This window comes from Bombus vosnesenskii, unplaced genomic scaffold (assembly GCF_011952255.1).
Source record: "Bombus vosnesenskii isolate JDL3184/JDL3185 unplaced genomic scaffold, Bvos_JDL3184-5_v1.1 scf7180000013305, whole genome shotgun sequence".
Classification (NCBI taxonomy): Eukaryota; Metazoa; Arthropoda; class Insecta; order Hymenoptera; family Apidae; genus Bombus; species Bombus vosnesenskii.
In genome coordinates this window covers 4,129-26,023 of record NW_022882954.1, presented here as the reverse complement: position 1 = coordinate 26,023, position 21,895 = coordinate 4,129, and the positions used below count along the sequence as shown (strand labels likewise).

The 21,895-nt window shown below is 33.9% G+C and overlaps 1 protein-coding gene and 1 long non-coding RNA gene across 3 annotated transcripts; one reads left to right on the top strand and one right to left on the bottom strand.

Moving 5' to 3' along the window:
* Nucleotides 1–2,659: 2,659 nt before the first annotated feature.
* LOC117234655 (methionine-R-sulfoxide reductase B1) lies at nucleotides 2,660–6,379 on the bottom strand. Of its 2 annotated transcripts, none has more exons than XM_033496076.1 (3): nucleotides 6,130–6,379; nucleotides 5,338–5,510; nucleotides 2,660–3,629 (listed from the first exon to the last, which is right to left on the bottom strand). In XM_033496076.1, the coding sequence occupies exons 1-3, from the start codon at nucleotides 6,249–6,251 to the stop codon at nucleotides 3,439–3,441; spliced, it is 486 nt and encodes a 161-aa protein (XP_033351967.1). In that variant the 5' UTR covers nucleotides 6,252–6,379; the 3' UTR covers nucleotides 2,660–3,438. The 2 variants fall into 2 exon arrangements, with proteins under 2 accessions (XP_033351967.1, XP_033351968.1); XM_033496077.1 differs by having other exon boundaries at nucleotides 2,660–3,593; nucleotides 6,130–6,375.
* Nucleotides 6,380–9,793: 3,414 nt separating this feature from the next.
* On the top strand, nucleotides 9,794–10,556 carry LOC117234507. Its single transcript, XR_004493533.1, has 2 exons — nucleotides 9,794–10,120; nucleotides 10,239–10,556. It is a non-coding gene; the product is annotated as an uncharacterized LOC117234507 (long non-coding RNA).
* Nucleotides 10,557–21,895: the final 11,339 nt, after the last annotated feature.

Sequence of the window (21,895 nt, the reverse complement as noted above, 5' to 3'; positions counted from 1 at the left end):
GTCAGTTATTTTCTAAAAATATAAAGCTAGTATTACTGACTCTAAAATTGAAGATCAGAGTTAGCTACAAACATACATTATTTATAGCAAAAACCTTATTAGATAATACCACAAAACAAATGTGAACAAGTACATAGGACCTATTCTAATATATTATTATGGTTTAACAAAAAAAAAAATCGTAGAAGAAGAAAATTGATCTTCGTGTCAGACTTATATTTTTTGAATGAAGATATGGAGAGCAGAGCAATATGTTTTCAGTCTTTGGTCTGTCAGTATGACGTAGATGTATAAGCGATAGCCTAACTTGTTTTAAACGTTCTCAAGAATCACGTTCTTGTCAATTGGATGTTAGTAAACTTCATTATGTTATTATATTAAACTGAAGTTTTAATGAATCTTTTAAGTATTTGGACACTGCAACTTTTGCTTTATTATGTTAATTTGTATATAGTATAGGCAATTAATTTCATACATAATGAAATTTATGATGAATTTCATACACGCGATTCTTATTTAAAGCTGTTCATTTATAGTTGTAGGATAAAATATAAGTACTTTTTCTCATTTGCATCGCTGACGGGACACGTTAAAATATCGACCCTGTTGCTAAAGTATATTATGATGTCAGAACATCTTTCTATAGACGAATGTCTAGTTACGTGTGTTCTTCGATACAGGTCAAACATAAGTTGTCTTTAACGTGTCTTATTAAGAAGTGAACGGATGATGGACGAAATTTTAAAACAAGGTTCAGATATAGGAACATTTTGTGACACTATAAAGTGCCTGTCTTGTCATGTTTAGAGACGTGAAAAACTCGCGCTAGATTCCTTATGATCTTGAACCATCAACAGAATAATTTCATATTTTGTTTAATACAGATACAGATTGAGAAAAAATATATAAATTTATGTTGACGATGATTATATAAGACAAGGTTTCTACGTATGGTTGTACTACATTAAACGTAATGATTAATGTCTTTCCTAATTATATTATATCTTAAACATACTATATTACTGAGAATGAAACCTTGGATACTTTTAGTTTAAGGAATACGAACTTTCGAATTTGTTACTTTTATTCTTTGCATCTTCGTTACGTATAGGAGTTTATCGTAAACTAAAGCTAAAGAACGCCACGTAAAATTATAATAGATATTGAAGAAATTAACATATTACATATGAAACAAAAAAAGAAAAAGAAAAAAAAGGAAAAAAAAAGGAAAATGCATACGTTATTTGGTAATGAACAATCGTATATGTAATAATATATTCATTATTTACTGAGTTTATTACTTTCGTAATATTAAAAAGCCTGATTAGTTTTTTATAATAATCGATAATGTCTAATTATACTTGACAGACGAAGCAGCTCAGTTTGTATTGTGCGCTTACGCCTAAATTTGGAGTTGTATGCTGAAGGGTAAATCTACTTACCTGTAAAGAATCAGGGATTATAATATATAATCGCATGGAATTTGTTTCAGTATTCTGTAAGAACGAGCTCTTGCATTATTTTGTTTCAGCATCAACTTCAAATTTTCTAGGAATTGTAAGCAATTATAGGAGGTATAGAAAACGAAATAATTGTGCACGTCTAGTATTAATAAATATACATTTCTGTAAAAAAAAAAAAAAGAAAAAAAGAAGAAAAGAAAATGAGATTCAGGGTCAAAATTGACGTTAATAACTCGATCAGAAATACTGAACGAGGTCCTGCATTTTCACAAATATCTTTAGAAAAAAGAAGTAACGTCCATTTTATGTCTATTATATTACTGCGACAGTTATTAAGCATATTTCAGCTACAAGTAGTAGCTATCTATAAGATTCATTTTTATTCGTAAATCGAGGCAAGTTAGATGCAAAATTTTACTTGTCCATATTTTGAAAAATTTGTATAGAAACGTATGCAAATAATAATTAGAAATATGAATATTTTGAATGAATCCTGTTGCTTATGTATAGAGAATAAACAAAAGTACAAAAGTTGTATTAATATGCCTTACTGTAATAAAAGTAAACATTATTTATAAAATTAGCAAGCAATCGTCATTATTTTAATATTGATGAACAATACAAAATTACGTATAAAACACATAATAAAAATGTGGACAAGTGTAAATGTTTTTGCATCTTCATCTTGATTACCGTTACAAGTGCATTTATGTATCCTCATAAGGAATGTATTATTGTCAGTTTAGAACTATGAAATAGGTTCCTATACACAAATCAAGTTAAGTATGTATATGCATGTTTTCAATACCTTTTTTTATGATGTTTTTGAAAATGCTTCGAGATCTCAATTATAAAATAAATCAGGCCTACTGATACTGAAGCCGCTAGTTCATTTATACATGTCACAGTAAACGTTTTGGCTTCAAATTTTTAATAAAATTTCCCACTTCAACTGTACCTCTATTTGTATAAAATTGGCTTTTATTATCTAATGAAAATATTTGGTAAAATTCTGGTTTCTCAGGAAAACTAATACTTAACAGTGTCGAATTTAAAAATGAAAGAAAGCAGCAAATGGATAATGAATTATTGTAAAAATTATGCCTAGAATTTGCGTATATATTGTACTGTAACATCTTTTAGTTTGTTTTGAAACGTTAAAATATAAGGAAACATTTTATAACAAAACGTCCTAGTTCTTTGAATGAAATCATCCTTCCTTCTATTTTATAATATTGAACGATAAAGTATTTCTTCTATAGATACAGTAAGAGTAGAGTAAATTTATGAAACTCAAATGTAGTCAGATTTTCTTTTTGGATATAAAAGACTGTGCACCACAAATAATTACAAAGTATAACAAACTTTTTGTATTATTAGCATATATATTCAGACAAATAAATAGTACTTATTATTTACACGTTCTGTCCATGAAATGTGTAACATGAAAAAATAATAGAATGTTTTTATAAGTTAGTTGATAAGTGTTTTACATTAATTTTTTATATTTTATACACACTAAATGTATTATTTTACAGTCATTTAGAGTGTATGTACAGAATCGAATTTATTCTAAGATTATAATAATGCAGATATTCACTATTATTCACTAGTATCCCATTAATAGATTTGTCGCTATGGATGTACATCTGTGTATTATAATCTATGCTTTCTAATAAATGTTATTAATCTCAGAGTTTACGACGCATAGACAAGACATATATTCATAGCAACTATGGAATATGTATGCTAAGATTTAACATAAAAATATTTATTGTTTCTTAATAACATGATTGCTTTTGTCATTAAAGGAACTTTATAATTCCGAAGAGTAACAAAACAGTAACAGCAAATTACAAAATATCAAATAGAGTCACATTTTATTAAGAAATATAAATTCTTTCTGTCAATAAGATAAGTTAGATATTTTAAACATTTTCAAAAATTTTATTAAAAACTTATGCTCTCCTTAGTTTTATGATGTCATCTTTTTCTCTTCTCCCGCTGAATGAAAGTTTATGGATGCCGAGTTGATGCAAAATCGCTTCCTTGTAGGTTTTGGCCCGTCATTAAATACATGTCCCAAATGTGCACCACACTTTGAACAGGTCACCTCGGTCCGCACCATATCTGGGTTTGCGATCAGCAGTAGTAGATTTCCACCAACTGTACGTCAATTGTCGACGCAGTTTTCGTGTGTCAATGGTGAAAGTGAAGTGGTGGTAGCGGAGCAATAGGAAGACAAAGGAAATAGAATAATAGAGTGTGATTAAACGCAGACCAACACCTTTGTTTGTTCACTCTAAATATTTTCCAGTTATAGCAGCACCAAAAACAGTAAACTAATATTAATAAAAGCTATAGACTGATAGTAACGAAAATTAAAATCAATTACCTAAATAAGTATTCACAAGAAATAGAAGTTTTAAGTAAAAATAAAGATATATCTGTGATTATTAATTATATCCTTAAAATAATGCGTAAAGTAAGAAATAGCTACACATTCTAATCAATACCCGTAATCTTGTCCCTTGCTTTACTCATCCATCGAAGCTCTGTCCAAATTTCCCTTTGATATCTAATTGTCTTGATATTGTATGACAAAATTAAAAGATATATTAAAATAGTTCAGAGCAATATTTGCCTCTTTAGTCAAATATTTTTATGGTACTATTTGAAAGAAACATCTTCATTTAATTAACATGATTTAAACATATTGCCAAACCTACTTTTATGAATAAATTACTACAATATTGTTATCTGTAAGTGGCATATAGAGTAACATTCAAATAACTAATCAAATATTCTAGTCACAACCTGGTTAATATTACATGTTATACATCATTATTTGCCAATGTATTTCTACATGTATAAATAAGATTCAACGTAACTAGTACCAACAAACGTATGAATTATTTAGTAATCGATATAACAAAAATTATAAAACGCATACTCTCTTCTAATGCAAACTTAAACTTGTAATTTTATTATTTAGTCTTCATATAAGCAAAGTATTTAATAATTATAATAATTTTATTAAAATCTTAATGTTACATAAAGCAAAGCTATATGTAAAGAATTATTACATGATTAAATACCAAAAAAAAAAAAAAAAAAAAAAAAGATTAATTCTATATTTTTCATATATACAGAAATAAGATATAGAAAGGATTATTTTTAATGGATAATTATGACCTTAGTTTGTACAATAGGCGATGTAAGTCTAACACAAATCACACTCTAAGCATTAACATGCGAGGTAAAGGATACAAGGAATATTGCCTCCCAAGTATTATAATTTTAATATAAATAAATTATACAAATAGTATAAATGTGTACAAGTCATTTTGTTCTTATACATTAAAAACATGTATATATCTGTGACAAAAATTGAATTATGTTGATAAACTTATCACGCATAAAGCATATAATATACTGTACCAATATATTTTACTAATTGATATTATAATACTTTGTGTATGTATGTCTGTACTATATGTAAAATATTGCAAAGATTTGACCAAATAAAATGATAAACAAATTACAGAAGACTTAGGAGACTACGAGACAGTAGCAGAACTAAAAGTTTAGGAAAGGTTTTGTGATAGAGTAATTGTAAGAAAAAATGAAGAATGTACAAGAATGGTAAACAGATAAAACTCTAATGTTTGTGATATGATATGATATTGTGTTATATCTCAATCTGTCATATAAGTCAAATTTGATAATAAGGAGTTTATCTATGTACCATTTAAATAGATATATGTAATTAATGTAAAATGATACGCATGATGAATACTATGTTATTGTATTAAGAATCCGAGCATAATTCTAAAAGTGTTGTCAGTAAATCAAAATTCATATATCCGCTTACCATGTGAAGTATCTTTGGTTAACTTGACTCGTCCCTGTTCCAATACTTCATTGAATGCAGGCCAACCACAACCACTATCGTACTTTGTGTCAGAAGAAAATAATTCTTGATCACAGATTATGCAGGTGTACGTGCCTTTCTCATAGAATTTATTGTAGCAACCAGAAAAAGGTCTGCATGGAGAAACAAAGAACAATTAGAAGCATGAAGATGCATGTACACTAGGAAGTTAATTGTGAGGACCTATACTTTATTTTTAAACCACTCGGTCATGACGCAAAGTCAAGCCAATACATGCTCTTGAAAAAGTTATTTTAGTCTCACATCACCTAAAAGCAAACCAGTTTCGATCGTACGACAATATTTTTGGAAAATTGTATCATGCGACTGTTGCAATTTACTTAAACCTAAGTGACTAAAGGTTCAATAATGCGACATTGTTAGTTGATAATTATACGTAACAAAAAATCGAACTCGTCGATTATAACATTAATCCTTGGGAAATTACAAGATGTATAAAACGTACATTATTAATAGGTTACACGTTGCAGGATTTAAAAGCATCGTTATTCAAGTTTGTATAAAAAAATTCAGAATTTTGTAAAATATTGTTTACATGTATAGACTCGTATGTAACGATATAGCGGCGTACATTTATATTTTACACGAAACTTTACTACAGCTACAACTAATTTTCTAATGAAATCGAGAAATAACATATACCGATATAAAGATCGACACGATTCAATTTTTAATTTCATAGCAAGTGAATTAAATTCCCGATATACGTACCTCTCTGTACCCTTCTCCTGCGTGACGTGCCACTGTAGCGGTGTCAAACGTTTTTTTAATTCTTCTTTATCGATTTCCACAGTCATTCTCCTAATTAACCTTTGGAACAAGTTAAGAAGCATGCAATAATAGCAACTTTAACAATAAAAAAAGAACGCAGTCTGGTTGCCGCGCTTTCCTCAGAACTTCACAACTATACACCGAGAGAACAGAAGCGGCACTGCTGCCTGCTCCTTTGAAGCATGGACGATCAGATTTCGTGACCTTGAGTTAACCAATCAGCTTCTCTGGCAAATAGATTTGATAATCACGCTTTCGCAGTAACACGTGGCTTTTATAAAGAAAAGCTATATGATGTGACCAGGCCGTACGATTGTTTTTCATTATCACTGTTTAAATTATACATACAAAAAATGTAAAAAATATGTACGTATTCAGTGTGCGCTATATATATATAAAAGTTAATGAAATTTCAATTATTTACAATAGACGAAATAAATTCTATACTTCACGTATAATATAAATGAAAATTATAATTTTCTATTAAAATTAGCTATTGTAATACATTGACAGTGAGAAATGCAACGCATATTTCATATTTGGAAAAAATACAAATCAGTCAGTTTTTATCCTTCACGCAGTTTGCGATCGATACTATAATGTTTTGGAAAGAACAGGAAACATTCATATTCAGAATTAAGTAGCGTTATGAATTAATAACGTTCAAGTGTTTAAACATATGTAGTCACGAACAAAAGTGTTGGTACACTCTTTAAAACAGAATAACTTTTTTAAAATCAGGCCAAACGATTTGAATTTATTTAAAACAAATTAGGAGGATTAGTTTACTACATAATAAATTGCAGTTGATCGCAATCGCGAAAAAAACAGTAAAGGCTACACTTCTTACAACTTCTTCATCTGAGCCTGTAATACAAGTTTAAAAAGTACACTTCCTAAATTTATTAGTTATATACAGTCTGTACATGTATGTACTAATGTTGTACTAATGTACATATGTACATTACTCAGTTTCCATTAGTTGTACTCTCTTCTTATTGTGGCCTACTTTATTTATTATCCGTTTTATTCACTATTTTATTATTTCAACTATTTATTTCAATGTGGCATGACAAGGCATATAATATCTAATAACTTGATCGTAATTAAATTACAAAACAAAAAAAAAAAGCAAATGTCGTGATCGCTATTCAAAAACGATAAAAATTATAATCTGCGAATGCCCTAAAATAAGAACCAACATTGGATTCGTTGTAATATTTAATAACCTTTGTCAATAAACGCAATAAGAACAAAAATTAGTAACGCGTTGATCAACGGAACGCTTTCTCTGACTTCGTTGAACCCTCAGATCCAATTTAAAATCTGACTTTGTCGAAGATATTATTCTTTTTCCATCTTTTCGCTTTAGTTATTTAGTTGCTTATTTCTCCTTTGGAACTTTTCCTTTTCACTTTTCGCTTAAAGTACATACATATATGTAGCATGTCACTGATTCTTTGACCGTGAGACATGCACGAACCTGGATGGAAGTGAATACTGGAAAGGAAAACTTCTATAACAATTGCAGGAAAAGAATCTACTCTTATTCTTGGTAATCGCACGGATGTCATCCCCATCATAGGGATGGGAGGGTGGGGATCAAATTACAGGTAGGCAATCATGTGAAATCTACATAACGCGCCGGTAAGTTCCAGAGCCAGCCGCGGTCGAGTAGTGTAACACGATTCAGTGTCAGATATCGTTCAGATGATGTATGTATGTATGTCAGTACTAATCGAAGAGTGAAATTTTCTTATCTTTGGCTTTTTTTCAATGAAACTTTGTCAGCGTATTTGTAAGAACATTTTAATTAAAATGAGACCAAATACGGTACAACTTGAATTTTGTATTTACTTACTGATATGTATTTAATTATTATTTATGAAGTAAGCGAATATGTTCGCAAATTATAGCAAACAGAAACGCGTAAAAAACATGTTGATAAAGGTTCTATTCATCACAAATGAAAAATAAAAAAGTTTGATATTTCAGTTAAAGATTTCCTTCCTATTATTTCATATGGAAGCCAAACGTTTCGACACCTAGTCCCTCTTTCTTTTTCACTCGCATTATCCTTTTTCACGTCTAACATCCATCGGCAGTCTCTACAGGAATAGAAAAGAATCTTGAAGAGAAACTTGAATCTAGGAACAGCAAATAAGCATACAAGCGTATAGGCAAAATTCAATGTACTAAGAGGAACAGTTTTTTTTTCTACAAATATAATAATTAAGCAATAAATTGCTAATAAAGCAATAATTAGACCACCGATGAAGTTATCAGCAAAAATTTACTCAGAATCAAGTACTTAACGACATACGTGAGAATCAACGTCATCGGCGTTGGTGTTCCTTAATATAAATAATTACCAAAATCCGATCATAACTACGTATGCAAGATTGTAAGAAACATCTGTTATAATTCAATTAGAAACGAATATCATCAGTGTATTGGATTTGTGTTTCGAGATAAGTTTTTTCAATCCGGCGACCGACGACCCTTGACTATAAAATAATAACAAATTAATTATAAATATAGTATTAATTATAAGTAAAGTTACTTATTCTTAGATTTCAATGAATTTTGGATACGCTCGATATTTCGAATATAGGACATTTTGAACAACTTTTCCCTGTATGTATTCTGTCTATTCAGTGTGTACACTATGACAGTGTATTCTGTCTATATATATGTTGTGCGTTCATGTGACGTGCAGCGCACGCGTTAGTACCTTGGTCGCCTTACTGTTGCGGAAATGTAAGACATTGCGTTGTCTTTCTTTGTCTTTCATACGATAAACTTTGGAAGATTAAAGTTGCAATATTTTTTAAATCAACCGTTTCTCAGCCCCAATATCTTCATACATTCTTCGTAGAGAATAAAAATATGTATCTAGCGGTGTACAAAAAAATATACAATACCATTAGAAAAAGCTATACATTGACATTGAAATCTCTTTAGATAAGAACGTAGAAAGAAATGGTAATATCTTATTAATTTTTCCCCGTCAAGTGTCAAGCAACTTTTATACGAAACATTCTTTTCGCATTTCTGATACTTGGAGATATGTTAATGCGTGGACATTTAAAACGGACATACTGTATTTGGACATTCCGGAAATCGAGGATTGCACTGGGTGCTTAACGTTAATTTATATTTATACATAAAACTATATGCTATAAAAGAATAAATATGTATTTATTAATAATACAAAATGTAATATGAAAATTATTCATTTGCCTACTACAATAATAGTAATAAGAGTAATTTAGTGGCCTTATTTAAATAAATAAAAGTATGTGCGCGCTTTAAATTGTCGAAGTTGCGCAGGATCTGCTGGATTTCTGCTGCCTTTCTGCCGTCTGATTATGCTACGCAGAGCCTGTTACGCTCTGCTGCCAATCTACACGCAAATGATTATCAGTGTAGTTTTATTAGGCTAGTGTTTTAACGGAGAATGTAACGACGAACACACAAGATATATGACATAGTTTATACTTAACAATTTTATAATTTTATATTCGTTACTTTGTACCAAAGGGAACGGAAAATGAAGAAACAGAAAATAACTAGAAGGAAAAAAACGGATAATGAGTGGAGTTAGACTAAGTAAGACGATACTAAAACAACATGGAAGACAAAGAAATAAGATTAATAACGTCGACACGATAACGTAACAAAGGCAATAAGGTTGATTGGGTCTTTCATACGGGTTAAATTTATTCGAAAGTACTAGAATAATTTATTGGACGGAGTGGTTGATCTGAACTCTATGTAGTTCATGACCGGACATCTTGTCCGCGGTGATTCGGCCATCTGACGAGCGCATGTTCCATAGTTGCAGACGGACGTCACGTGGTCGAATCTGTGTAAGATATTTTTGTATTCGGAAGTTTCCAACATAAAGGTATATTGATCGAAAATTCAGGTAAATATTACGCTAAGGGTAATTCTAGTTGTCATATATACGGTTATAGGCTATACCGATTTGTTTTCCTTTGTATAAATTGTAAAATAAATAAAAATTGTAAAAAAATGTGGTGCAGCACAGGCGAAATGAACTGTGACGAATAACAACAAGCAGTAGCAGAAGGGTGAAATAAAGAAGAAAGGGTGAATAAGGAAGAAGAAGCACGTGAATATGTCAGATATGTAAAACCATTGTTGTAGGTTAGACGCGTGAAATTTGAAACAAGTAAGAAAGGAACAAAAAGAGAGAAGAAATTGAGGTTTGTTTGCGAAATGCAAATAGAATAGATAATAGGTAATACGTAAGGCAATATAATTTTGTGGATAGTAGAAGAATAGATTTGTTTGAATTCTAGGAGACTAAAGAACAAATAAAGATACATTTAGGAGATACATGTGTGCGTTGTTTATTTGTCCATTGACCATAAATTGTGAAATTAGGCTTGAAAAATATAGATGACAGATAGAATAGAATTGGGTAATGGAACACCATTATGAAAGGTAGTAATTATGATCTGGAAATATATTAGTACGGAAGAACACCGTTGGAATCTTCTAATTACATGGATGCTATGTGGAAAGTGATTAAATGAATTCTATTTAAAGGTATGAAACTTATTAGTAATAATATGGAATGGTATTATTAAAGCTAGTAATTCTATATAATTCTATATAATTACTAGCTTTAATAATATCATTCTATGGTGAGTTATAAGGGTGGATGAGAATTGACGCATTACAGACAGAGACAGGGAAGAAAAATGTATCCGTTGGAAGAAGGTTGAGCGGGAGGGAATGGAAAAAGGAAATTATTGAAAAGCTTAATGTTATTTGAGAAAGGAAAGTTGGGGCTGAAGAAGAATGAAATGTAATTCATTAAGTGGAAAATGGCTGGTGAATGGAAATAACAGTGTAGGATAATAGGATGTGTCTAAAATATTTTTTTGATGAAAAGATAGAAGAAAAAAAGAGCCGTGATTGCGGAAAAAAGGATTAATTATATGTCGGGTTTACATTAGAATCAGGGTTAGGGGCGTGAAACGAATCTTCGTTTGGATTACACGTGTCGTTATGCAATAGAGAAGACTTCGACTAATGCAAATACGATTATCATAGAACTGGACAAGTAACCGTGGTAATTAGATACTCGAGAAACTAATGACAATGATCTTAGGTTCAATAACGAAACCGCGGTCGACGGGATGATAGATGAACGTGCTCAGAAAATCTAAGTCGGACTCGTAATATTCACTGGTCGTAAGGGGTTACTCTTTTCGTCGATGAGATCGCGAGAGAGAATGAATTTCCCGTCCCGATGATGCCACAAAGGGAAACTATATGGGGTGTGTCTGAGGACACGAGATCATCGGATTCGTCGAGGATAGCCATCGTTCAGAAGGTGAGGGAATTTGGCGTTGCTGCTAATTGGTCAATCTCCATATCGGTGGTTAGAAAAAGATGCTAGCCGTCCTCGAGGGAAAGTTGCTAGTGGGAGACGCCGTTCGTTGAAAAATAGGTCTCTCCTATTTTCCCGTAGCTGGGACAAAGACTGTTTGTTTGAAGGACTTTAGTCAACTAAATCCTAAGATTTATGACGGGCCCTCAGGCTAACTGAACATGTACTGCGGAGACGCTCTCCTTAAAAGAAATATTTGTAGCGGCACGCGACAGTAAACATTCCAACGGTTTCTGTCCCGTCGCTCGCCACACGCAGATCCTATTCTTCGGGTATGATGGTTACCAGATGCCGACGCGTCTCCACAGTACGCGATCAGCTAGCCCGAGGGCCGTTATAAACACTAAGATCTAGTTACCTAAAGTCCTTCAAACAGACAAACAGTCTTTGTCCCAACTACGGGAAAATAGGGGAGACCTATTTTTCAACGAGCGGTGTCTCCCATTAGCAACTTTCCCTCGAGGGCGGCTTTCTTTTTCTAACTACCCATATGGAGATTGACCGATTAGCAGCAACGTCAATTTCCCTTACTTTCCGAACGAAGGCTATCCCCGACGAATCCGATGATCTCGTGTCCTTAGACACATCCCATCATAGTTTTCCTCTGTGGCATCGTCGGGACGGAAAGTCATTCTTCGGATTCGTGATTGAACCTAGGATCATTGTCATTAGTTTCTCGAGTATCTAATTACCACGGTTACTTGTCCAGTTCTATGATAATCGTATTTGCATTAGTCGAAGTCTTCTCTATTGCATAACGACAACGTTTAATCCAAACGAAGATTCGTTTCACGCCCCTAACCCTAATTCTAATGTAAACCCGACATATAAATCGTATATCAAATGTTATCCATGTTCGAGTAGAAAGAACGATAGAATCGTTTATACACGGCTGTCTTAGTTAACATAAATTAAACGTTATCAAATTTCCATGAAAATTAAATTAATAATCGATACGCTGTTGGGCGACACATACACGTCCATTACCACCATTCCTGCCCATTCGACCGCTACGTATCCGTTGCCGCGTTCCAGTGGATCCCCGTGGGCGGACGCCCCCGGCGCTGATGTCCAGGTGACAGCCATCCGTATCTCCGGCCCAGTCCGGAGCGTCCAGGACTCTGTATGGCTCGGCCACCACCGCTAGGGCCATCGTGCTCTCCAGGATGGTTTGAAAGAGCAGGTCTTGTGCCCGTCTTAACCGTCCCAGATTGGTCTGGAGGATGAGCATCTTCTTAATCCCCTAAGTTCATGGCTTCCATCGCTTCCTCCGCTCCAACCTCTTTGCTCGCGGGTTTAGAGTCGGGGATTTCCTGCGGCGAGCCCTCCTTGTTACCGTTTCCTACCGTGAATTCATCGGTCGCGTGTTTGGTTCTGTATAAAGAAAAACTTCGAAACGAATTAATCGTCGCGCGCAATGTCTGTCGTGATCGTGAGGGATGTGAAACTTTTCAAAGAGTCTAATTAGTCGTCAATTGAACTTGATCTTGAGTTGGTAGGGCGAGCCTATAATTCAATGTTTCCTCTTGGCAAAAGAAATTGTATTTTGAAGTTACTAGCGGGTCCAGCCGTTCATAAATGTTAATCGACGTTACGATCGAACCGACCGCGGGCCATCGTTCGATAGATCGAATTAAGATCGACCTGCAGATGCTTCGATGATATCCAAATTTTTTTCAATAGCTTTTCTACCCTTTCAACTTCATTTTTGCCGATTAAAAATATAGAATCGTATACGAACCATTTCTCCCTTCTTATTAAAATATTATACTATTGCATCATTAAAATATTGAAACGTTAAAATATAAAATTTCTTTCATCGAGACATTAAAGGACTTCGATTGAGAAAGAGATCTATCCAAGCACCTGTAACTTATTATTACAAAAAAATAAGCTAAAATCTGTTATATCAAGTCTAAGCGTGCAAAAGCCCAATGATGTGTTTGCTTTCTAGCGATAAACTGTTTCAAACGAGTTCTCTCTATTATGGCTGGTACTGTAGAAATCCTTCGTCAAGGCACTCGTTAAATGAGAAGAAAATTCTGAAAGAACGAAAATCTCCGTAGAAATTGGAGAAATGAAAATTGAATAAAATCTGACTTTCCAACGAAAAATCATTTTTCGAACCTCTCTGCGATACTCGTCTTAGAATGAGAATGGAAACTAGTCAATTTGAGATGAAGATAAAGATGACTTTCGTCAGACTTTCGCCAGATTCGAGAATGATCGTTACTCTTTCTCCGTCTTTCGTTTAATTTCTCAATGGCCTAATCGCAGCAAGCTGGAGTCCATACTGAACGTGTATCATAGTTATTAATCGCGCCATGTCATTTGCCAGGAACAACATGAAATAAATTTTTATTAAAAAAAAGACCAGTTACAATAAATCGAATCATTTTATACCTTCCAACGAAAATTCACACCCATGAAATCTTCGACAAGTTCACTCCTGTAATGATTACTTACCGGATGATTTTAAAAACAGTACGAGTTTTCGGTTGTACGAACTATTTTATAAAGAAGATAGTTATCCGATGATGTTAAAAACCTGAGCATAATGGAGATGTACGTACAACAGATACTCACGGGAAAAACCAACGAGACTAATGATAAAATCAATGAATTAGAAAAAAAGAGCTATAGGCAAACATAGTATACAGTGGCATAATCTATTATAAAAGAAGGTTGCTGAATATGACATACATTGACGAATACTAATTGAATAAAATCATTTAGTTAACTTTCATAGAATTTGATATTTCTTCGAGGAATCAATAAGTCTCCCACTAATAGCCTAATACATCGATAGATTTAACGAAGAAATACCTAACCGCGATTACAGCCAATGAGTTCATATTATTCGCTACATAATTAATAACTGTATCACGTACGGCGATGCAGGCGGCATTGAAGAAATAAAGCCATTTTATGTTACAACTATGACGAGTAAATTTACTCGTTTAGCTTGAGAGGAATTAAAAAGGTACATGACTTTTAAATAAGCATTAAATAAGAATTTTAAATATCGCAAGCAGTGATGTAGGTGTTATTCAAGAAACAAGAACATTTTATTTTTTAATTAGCACGAGTAAATGAACGAATATCGACAATATAATATAACGCTTAATATGAATTTTATCCGTCTGATTATTTAATAGCTTAACTTATTTCACAGTAACGTTATCGATTGCCGTTAGGCTTTGTTTCTCCTTTTTGTCCAAACTAATTGATAGTCGAAAACTAGTATCAAGGAGGTATGAATTTAGTCTTAGTTTGTAGAAACTATTAAAATGATAAAAATGGATATCGTATTAAATCTTTAAAGATGCCAATTTAAGATAAAAATTAAGAAATCGTTCAATTTGATTTTGTTATAATGGAAAAACCGTCCCCAGCTATGTGAAAATATCGTTACCGTTTGATTAACAAACCGGCATCTTGTCAAGGTATATAAGGAATACGGAAGTCGCGCGCGAGCTCCTTTATGCCTGAAATTCCGGAGAGTGAACATCGAAGAAGAATTTAAATATAAGGTAAATAAAACAAAAAATATCAAATAACAACATTGCAACTACCAATTTACAACGTCTAAACCATTAATTTATAACACTTAAGTTATTAATTTATAACATTTAAGCCATTAATTTATAACATTTAAGGAATTAATTTATAACGCCAAAACTATTAATTTATAACATTTATGCTATTAATTTATTACATTTAAGCTATTAATCTACAACATCCAAGCTACTAATTTACAATATTTAAACTATTAATTTATATCATTTAGGCTATTAATTTACAACATCTAAGCCATTAATTTACAATATTTAAACTGTTATTGTATACATTTATGCTATTAATTTATAAAATTTAAGATATTAATTTATAACATTTAAGCCATTAATTTGTAACTTTTAAACTATTAATTTATAACATTTAAGCTATTAATTTACAACATTTAAACTATTAATTTATAACATTTAAGCTATTAATTTATAACATTTCAGCCATTAATTTGTAATTTTTAAACTATTAATTTATAACATTTAAGCTATTAATTTATAACGTCTAGGCCATTAATTTACAACATTTAAACTGTTATTGTATACATTTATGCTATTAATTTATAACATTTAAGCTATTAATTAATAACATTTAAGCCATTAATTTGTAACTATTAAACTATTAATTTATAACATTTAAGATATCAATTTACAACATTTAAAGTATTAACTTATAACATTTAAGCTATTAATTTATAATATTTAAGCCATTAATTTACAACATTTAAACTGTTATTGTATACATTTATGCTATTAATTTATAACATTTAAGATATTAATTTATAACATTTAAGCCATTAATTTGTAACTTTTAAACTATTAATTTATAACATTTAAGCTATTAATTTACAACATTTAAACTATTAATTTATAACATTTAAGCTATTAATTTATAACGTCTAGGCCATTAATTTACAACATTTAAACTGTTATTGTATACATTTATGCTATTAATTTATAACATTTAAGCCATTAATTTGTAACTTTTAAGCTATTAATTTATAACATTTAAGCTATTAATTTGCAACATTAAACTATTAATTATAACATTTAAGCTATTAATTTATAACGTCTAGGCCATTAATTTACAACATTTAAACCTTTATTGTATACATTTATGCTATTAATTTATAACATTTAAGGTATTAATTTATAACGTTTAGGCCACTGATGTGTAACTTCTAAACTGTTATTTTATACATTTAGCCATTAATTTATAACATTTAAACCATCAATTTATATCATCTGAGCCATCAATTTATAACATTTGAGCCATTAATCTAAAACAATTACTCCATTAATACCTAACAGTTATACCAATAATCTATAACCACATTCTCCCATTAATTCAAAGTAGTTATGCTCTTAATTTATAGCAGTTGTACCGTTAATCGATTGTAGCTCTGCATTCATTGATTTAAATCAATACCATCAATTCGTAGTGAGTGAATTAATGATTTATTTTGTTTCATTTTATTAACGAAATCTATCAATTCTTTGAAGTACTATTTTATTTCTATGTAGCATTATTTTTTAATTTTCAATACAGTATTTAATTTCTCATTTCACTATTTCGTAGAAAACCTGTCTTAACACAGAGTGTAATCTTAAGATGTAATTTTCCATGTCTGCTCGAAACTAAGGAAACAACACCATATTCATGGAATCAAGGAAGCGAGTGCAATTTAACCGAAGGCAACCACATCTTCTCTGTAGCTGGACATAAGTCAGAGGACATTTCAAATCATGTTGTTGTTTTGCCTCGGAGTATCAAGACCGTTAGATTGCAAGTAATGTAAGAACAAATAAACTCCGGGCAAAACAATATTGCCGCTATCAATGTCGCTTTATTATAAAATAATTTTACATCTCTGCTTCCAATGCTTAAAAACTGTTTATGTAAATGGGACCCGAGCGTAGTTACCTCCTCGTGGTGGGTCCCGGTAATTGGTATCGTTTCCCAAATAATAATACACCAAGTACTATTTTGAATATTAGTATTATTATTTGAGAAACGATATCAAGCTAAAAACTACTTCAATATAGTCTGGTCTTGATCATCCAAAATAGTTTTGGTGATCTAGACCGGACTAAGACCCCCCCGCGGGGGCGCCGTGGGACATCGTGGGACATCGCGGGACACCGTGGGACATCGCGGGACACCGTGGGATGCGAGCGTTTTAGTCTTAATTAATCTTAAGATAGATACCTATGTTATGTGCATTGTAAGCTCATTCTGTACAAAGATACTTATCTATCTTGGAACGAAAAATAAAAATCTCGTCTCTCGTGATGCCCTCGGTTACCACATTGGAAAAATTGTTCCCACGATTTATCGGTTCACGGTCGCTCAGTTCTTTCAAACCGTAGCGTGACGTACTCGCTCGCGCGTATTCCGGGTACGTGCGGGTCAACGTGCACTGGGCAACTCTTTGGATTCGTAAGTCGCCCCAAGCACACCTCTGTCTTGATGACTACTCGACGACTGCTCGTCGTTTGCCTCGAATCACGGGAGTTGTCATCGCACTGGTGATACCTGCGATCCGCGATACTGTCCGATTGGTACTTCGGTACTCGGGCAGAGACCTGCATTTCACGTCCTCCGTAATCCTGTTCAAGTGACGAACCCGCGGGGGTGGACCCCACTGTTCAGTTGGGGCCTTGCCTTCGTAATCCTGTTCAGCGGTCCCTCCCCGGGCCTTCATTTGTTCAGTTGGAGTGTGTTAAATCGCAGGCCTATTTGCTGGATCGCTAGTATCATCGGTCGGTGCCATCGACCGTGATAAGATCCAGACGACGTGACAGGAATCGGGCGAAGGTCAATGTTTGGGCTTTCCGCTGAACCTTAGGGTTATCCGGTGCACGGGGGTACGTTATGTAGGTTTGTTAGTTCTTTCGAGAGATCGTGATTTCGTTCGTTCCGGGCGCGCCGCGGTTTTTCTTCCATCGTCTGATTGTTGGGGCTCCGTTTTCGTAGTAGCCTCATATTGTTTCTTTCGTTCCAAGTTAGACAAATGTGTCTTTGATACCGAATGCGGCCAATAGGGTTGCGAATTATTGTACTGATCGATGTAATCGATGTGTGGGAGATAGATGGTGTGTTATGTATGTTGTTTTACGTTTGTAAAGATTCGTGTAACTGCTGCGTAGGAGATAGGTGTTTCGCGGTTAGGCTACGAAATAACTATCTCTTTACGCAGGCCCATGATCAAGTAGAGTCAGAACTCGACATTCTTGCCAATAGGTTGAATGTCGAGACCGATGCATAATGTTAAATAACTCATGGGCGGGTCTCGTGCGTAGTCACCTCCTCGTGGTGAGACCTGGTAATTGGCATCCTTTTCCAGAAATTAATCAGTTGATTAATCTTTGGAAAACGATGCCAAGCTAAGAACTACGCACCAGTCCAGTTTGGATCACCAAAAGCCTCCAAAAGAATTTTGGATGATCTACACTGGACTGCACCGTGGGACATCGTTGGACACCGTGGGACGTCGTCGGTCCAGTGTGGGTCACCAAATGCCGCGAAAAGAATTTTGGATGATCTACACTGGACTGCAACGTGGGACATCGTCGGTCTAGTGTGGGTCACCAAATGCCGCGAAAAGAATTTTGGATGATCTACACTGGACTGCCACATGGGACATCGTCGATCCAGTGTGAGTCACCAAATGCCGCGAAAAGAATTTTGGATGATCTACACTGGACTGCAACGTTGGACGCCGTGGGACACCGTGGGACACCGTGGGACACCGTGGGACACCGTGGGACACCGTGGGACACCGTGGGACACCGTGGGACACCGTGGGACACCGTGGGACACCGTGGGACATGGTGGGATATGTCTTGGCTATGTCGAATCCATTCTGAGCTCATTCTGTACAATGATACTTATCTGACTTGGAACGAGATATAAAAATCTATTCTTTTTTCCCACTGAATCTTGCGGTTATTTTGTGCACAGGGGTGCGTCGCGTGAGTCCATTGATTCTTCTGAAAGATCCCGATGTATGAAATCATTCTCTTATTTCAAACCAATTTTTAACGAATTATCTTATTGTTTCAAATTGAGTTATAACGTCATAAACTTGCAAATTAGTAACAGGTAGATTCAAATACCTCGAGACAAGGTTTCGCGCGCGTTTGCACAGTATTCTTTAAATATATTTAGTGGCGGACTTTTGAATTCTTGCAAATATTTTCCATTATTTAAAACACGCGACTGTAGTGTATTATTGGAATGTATATTTCGTATTCTAATAATGAAAATTCACAGTATATATTCTAATTGCGAACAATATAATTCTTGCAAACGATTGCATTGCATTCACGTTATTCATGAGCATTTGTTTGCTATCGAAAAGTATCTCACAATTTTCAACTAAATAATATTTTTCAAACTTGTTCCAATTTCTTAATAATAATTTTTAAGCGTACAAAAATAGCAGTATTTTCTAAATAAACGATCGATAGGAAAAAGAAGAAAATTGTCGAAACGACGTTTCGCTTTTTCCTCTCAACCCCCCCCCCTCCGCCCTTAAACAACCACCATTTACACCACTGGACTTTACACGGTTCCTGCCTGATGTTAGTCTCCCTGATGATATTCGCTGGGGTGGCGCAGCATCCATGGTACGTCCTCTGTTTCTCCGCATCGAACGGTGAGTCGCATGCATTTTTGTTCCTCCGGTCACTCAATCATGTCGTAGGATGAAAGGTCCGAATCGGCACGGGTGACCGGTTGTATTACGTAGAATTTTGTTGCGAGCATAGTGACCGCGGGTATTTCTTATACCCGTGAGTAGTAACATTCTTTTTTTAAATTTATTAGTTTAGGATAGGTCTTCTTGCACAGCGCGATTATAATAATTAGTTTAAAGACATACACTTGAGAATATATTCGTGTTATTTATAAATATGCATGTTAATATTCCGTATAAATATTTGCAAATGGCAAATATGTACACGAATATACCTGTTTAACATAAACATACTTGATTTTAAGCAATGAATTAATCGTGACAATATCAAGTCACGTTCGTTTATTTCATTTCGGTTAGAATTTAAAATATGAGTCAAAATTCATTTTTTCCCGTACAAGAATGTGTGAAATTTTACGTGCAAGAAGACACTTCGTGGCAGGCAGATTTTTGAATCAAAGCAATAATATTGAACACTGTTTCTGCATTTTCGAGTATGTGCTTTGATGAAGAGATCGCCTGAGATTATTTCTTTCTTACTAATATATTTACAGTCAATTATTCCATTTGATCGAGTCTCAGTCTTTTTCAATTAACGCTACCTTTTTTGCAATATTAAAATTTTGTTCTGATTTATTATATTAATAAAGTAGAGTTACTTAGTTGCTATTAAATTAATAAAGTAGATTTAATCAGATACGAAGTAGTAAAATATAAAATCAAAGAACGTTAGTCCGTTAAATAAAAATTACACAAACTAATCATCTTTTTAGATCAGGATTTTCAGATTTAACCCTTTCCGTGCCCATTGTCAGGATCTCATTCACGTGCCCAGGTGCTACTTGAATGGGAGAAAGACATTGGGCACGATGATCTAGAATTAAGTAATGTAATAATTTGTCAGCGACTGACGATGTGTTAGTGTATCGTGCACGACGTATTTTCCACGTTATGTGTGTGTGTTGTTAGGCCGTGGAACTGCGTCGCTTTTTCTCATTCGTTAAAACTTCAAATATTAAAAATGTCGAGACATATATCGATTCAATTTACGTCTCGATAGAATCACAATTTCTGATAATGTCATGCACACGATTAAGTGCAATCACGCTTTAGATATTGCTATCAATTGCATTTATAATAACAAGTTTACTTACATTTATTTTAACGATATCATTTCCTCACACGTGTTTTATTACGTTTTACGCAATGGTCACTAGCCTTCGTCAGTCGATTTCAGGAAAACGGTAGGTACCTTAGAGTGTGCATGGTGTGTGTTAAGCTCGGGTGTCGGAGGCGTCCCGGGACGTCCTCTCTAGTGTAGGACCTTTGCGCCCGAGCGTTTGTGTGAGAACCGTGGAGCGAGTGTGTTGGTGTGCCTGTTTTGCCATTTTTAAATATAGCGCTAGGTAGGATAGGTAGTATACTTTCTGGTATGTCTGTTAATTATAAGTAGGTAGGACCGGGCAGGTTGGCACAGTCTCTGGTCGGGTAGGCGCGTTTTCGTGTAGCCAACCTGTTTCTGGACATATTTGGAAAATCGACGGTGAAACTGGCACGAGTAGAGCATGCACTCGTCTCTGGTTTTGCCTTTCGATTTTTCGAATTTCGCGGTCGCGGTCGCGAATGGGTCGAAACGAACGTTTATTTCTCGAGCACGCACATGCGAGTGAGCAACGATTACTGCTGTGATCGTTGGTCAGTCCATGTGCACTTCAATCAGCTTCCGCGGTTTATATTTTTATTTTACCTTGGTAAGTTTTTTTTTTGTTTGCGATTTAGAAGTCTCGAGCTTAGATTTAAGTTTCAGCGGGCATTGCGCCCGAAGAAAGAAGAGGCTATAAGCCGAAGAGGCCCGGCAAACTGCCACTCAAGAGGGCAACTACTAATGGCTCCCCATCCTCTGGGTCATCCAGAGCATGGGAAGTCATTATTGTTACTACTTTGTCACTATGTTCGATTTTAGTACTTGTAGTAGTAGTAGTAGCAGTAGTAGTAGTTTGCTTTTTTGACCG

Excerpts from the sequence above, each read along its gene's own strand:
- LOC117234655 (XM_033496076.1), bottom strand. The coding sequence starts at position 6,251 with ATGCTTCTTAACTTGTTCCAAAGGTTAATTAGGAGAATGACTGTGGAA. Across the intron at positions 5,511-6,129 it reads CAGGAGAAGGGTACAGAGAG|ACCTTTTTCTGGTTGCTACA; the intron begins GTACGTATATCG and ends TTCTCCATGCAG. Across the intron at positions 3,630-5,337 it reads AACCAAAGATACTTCACATG|TTGGTGGAAATCTACTACTG; the intron begins GTAAGCGGATAT and ends ATTGACGTACAG.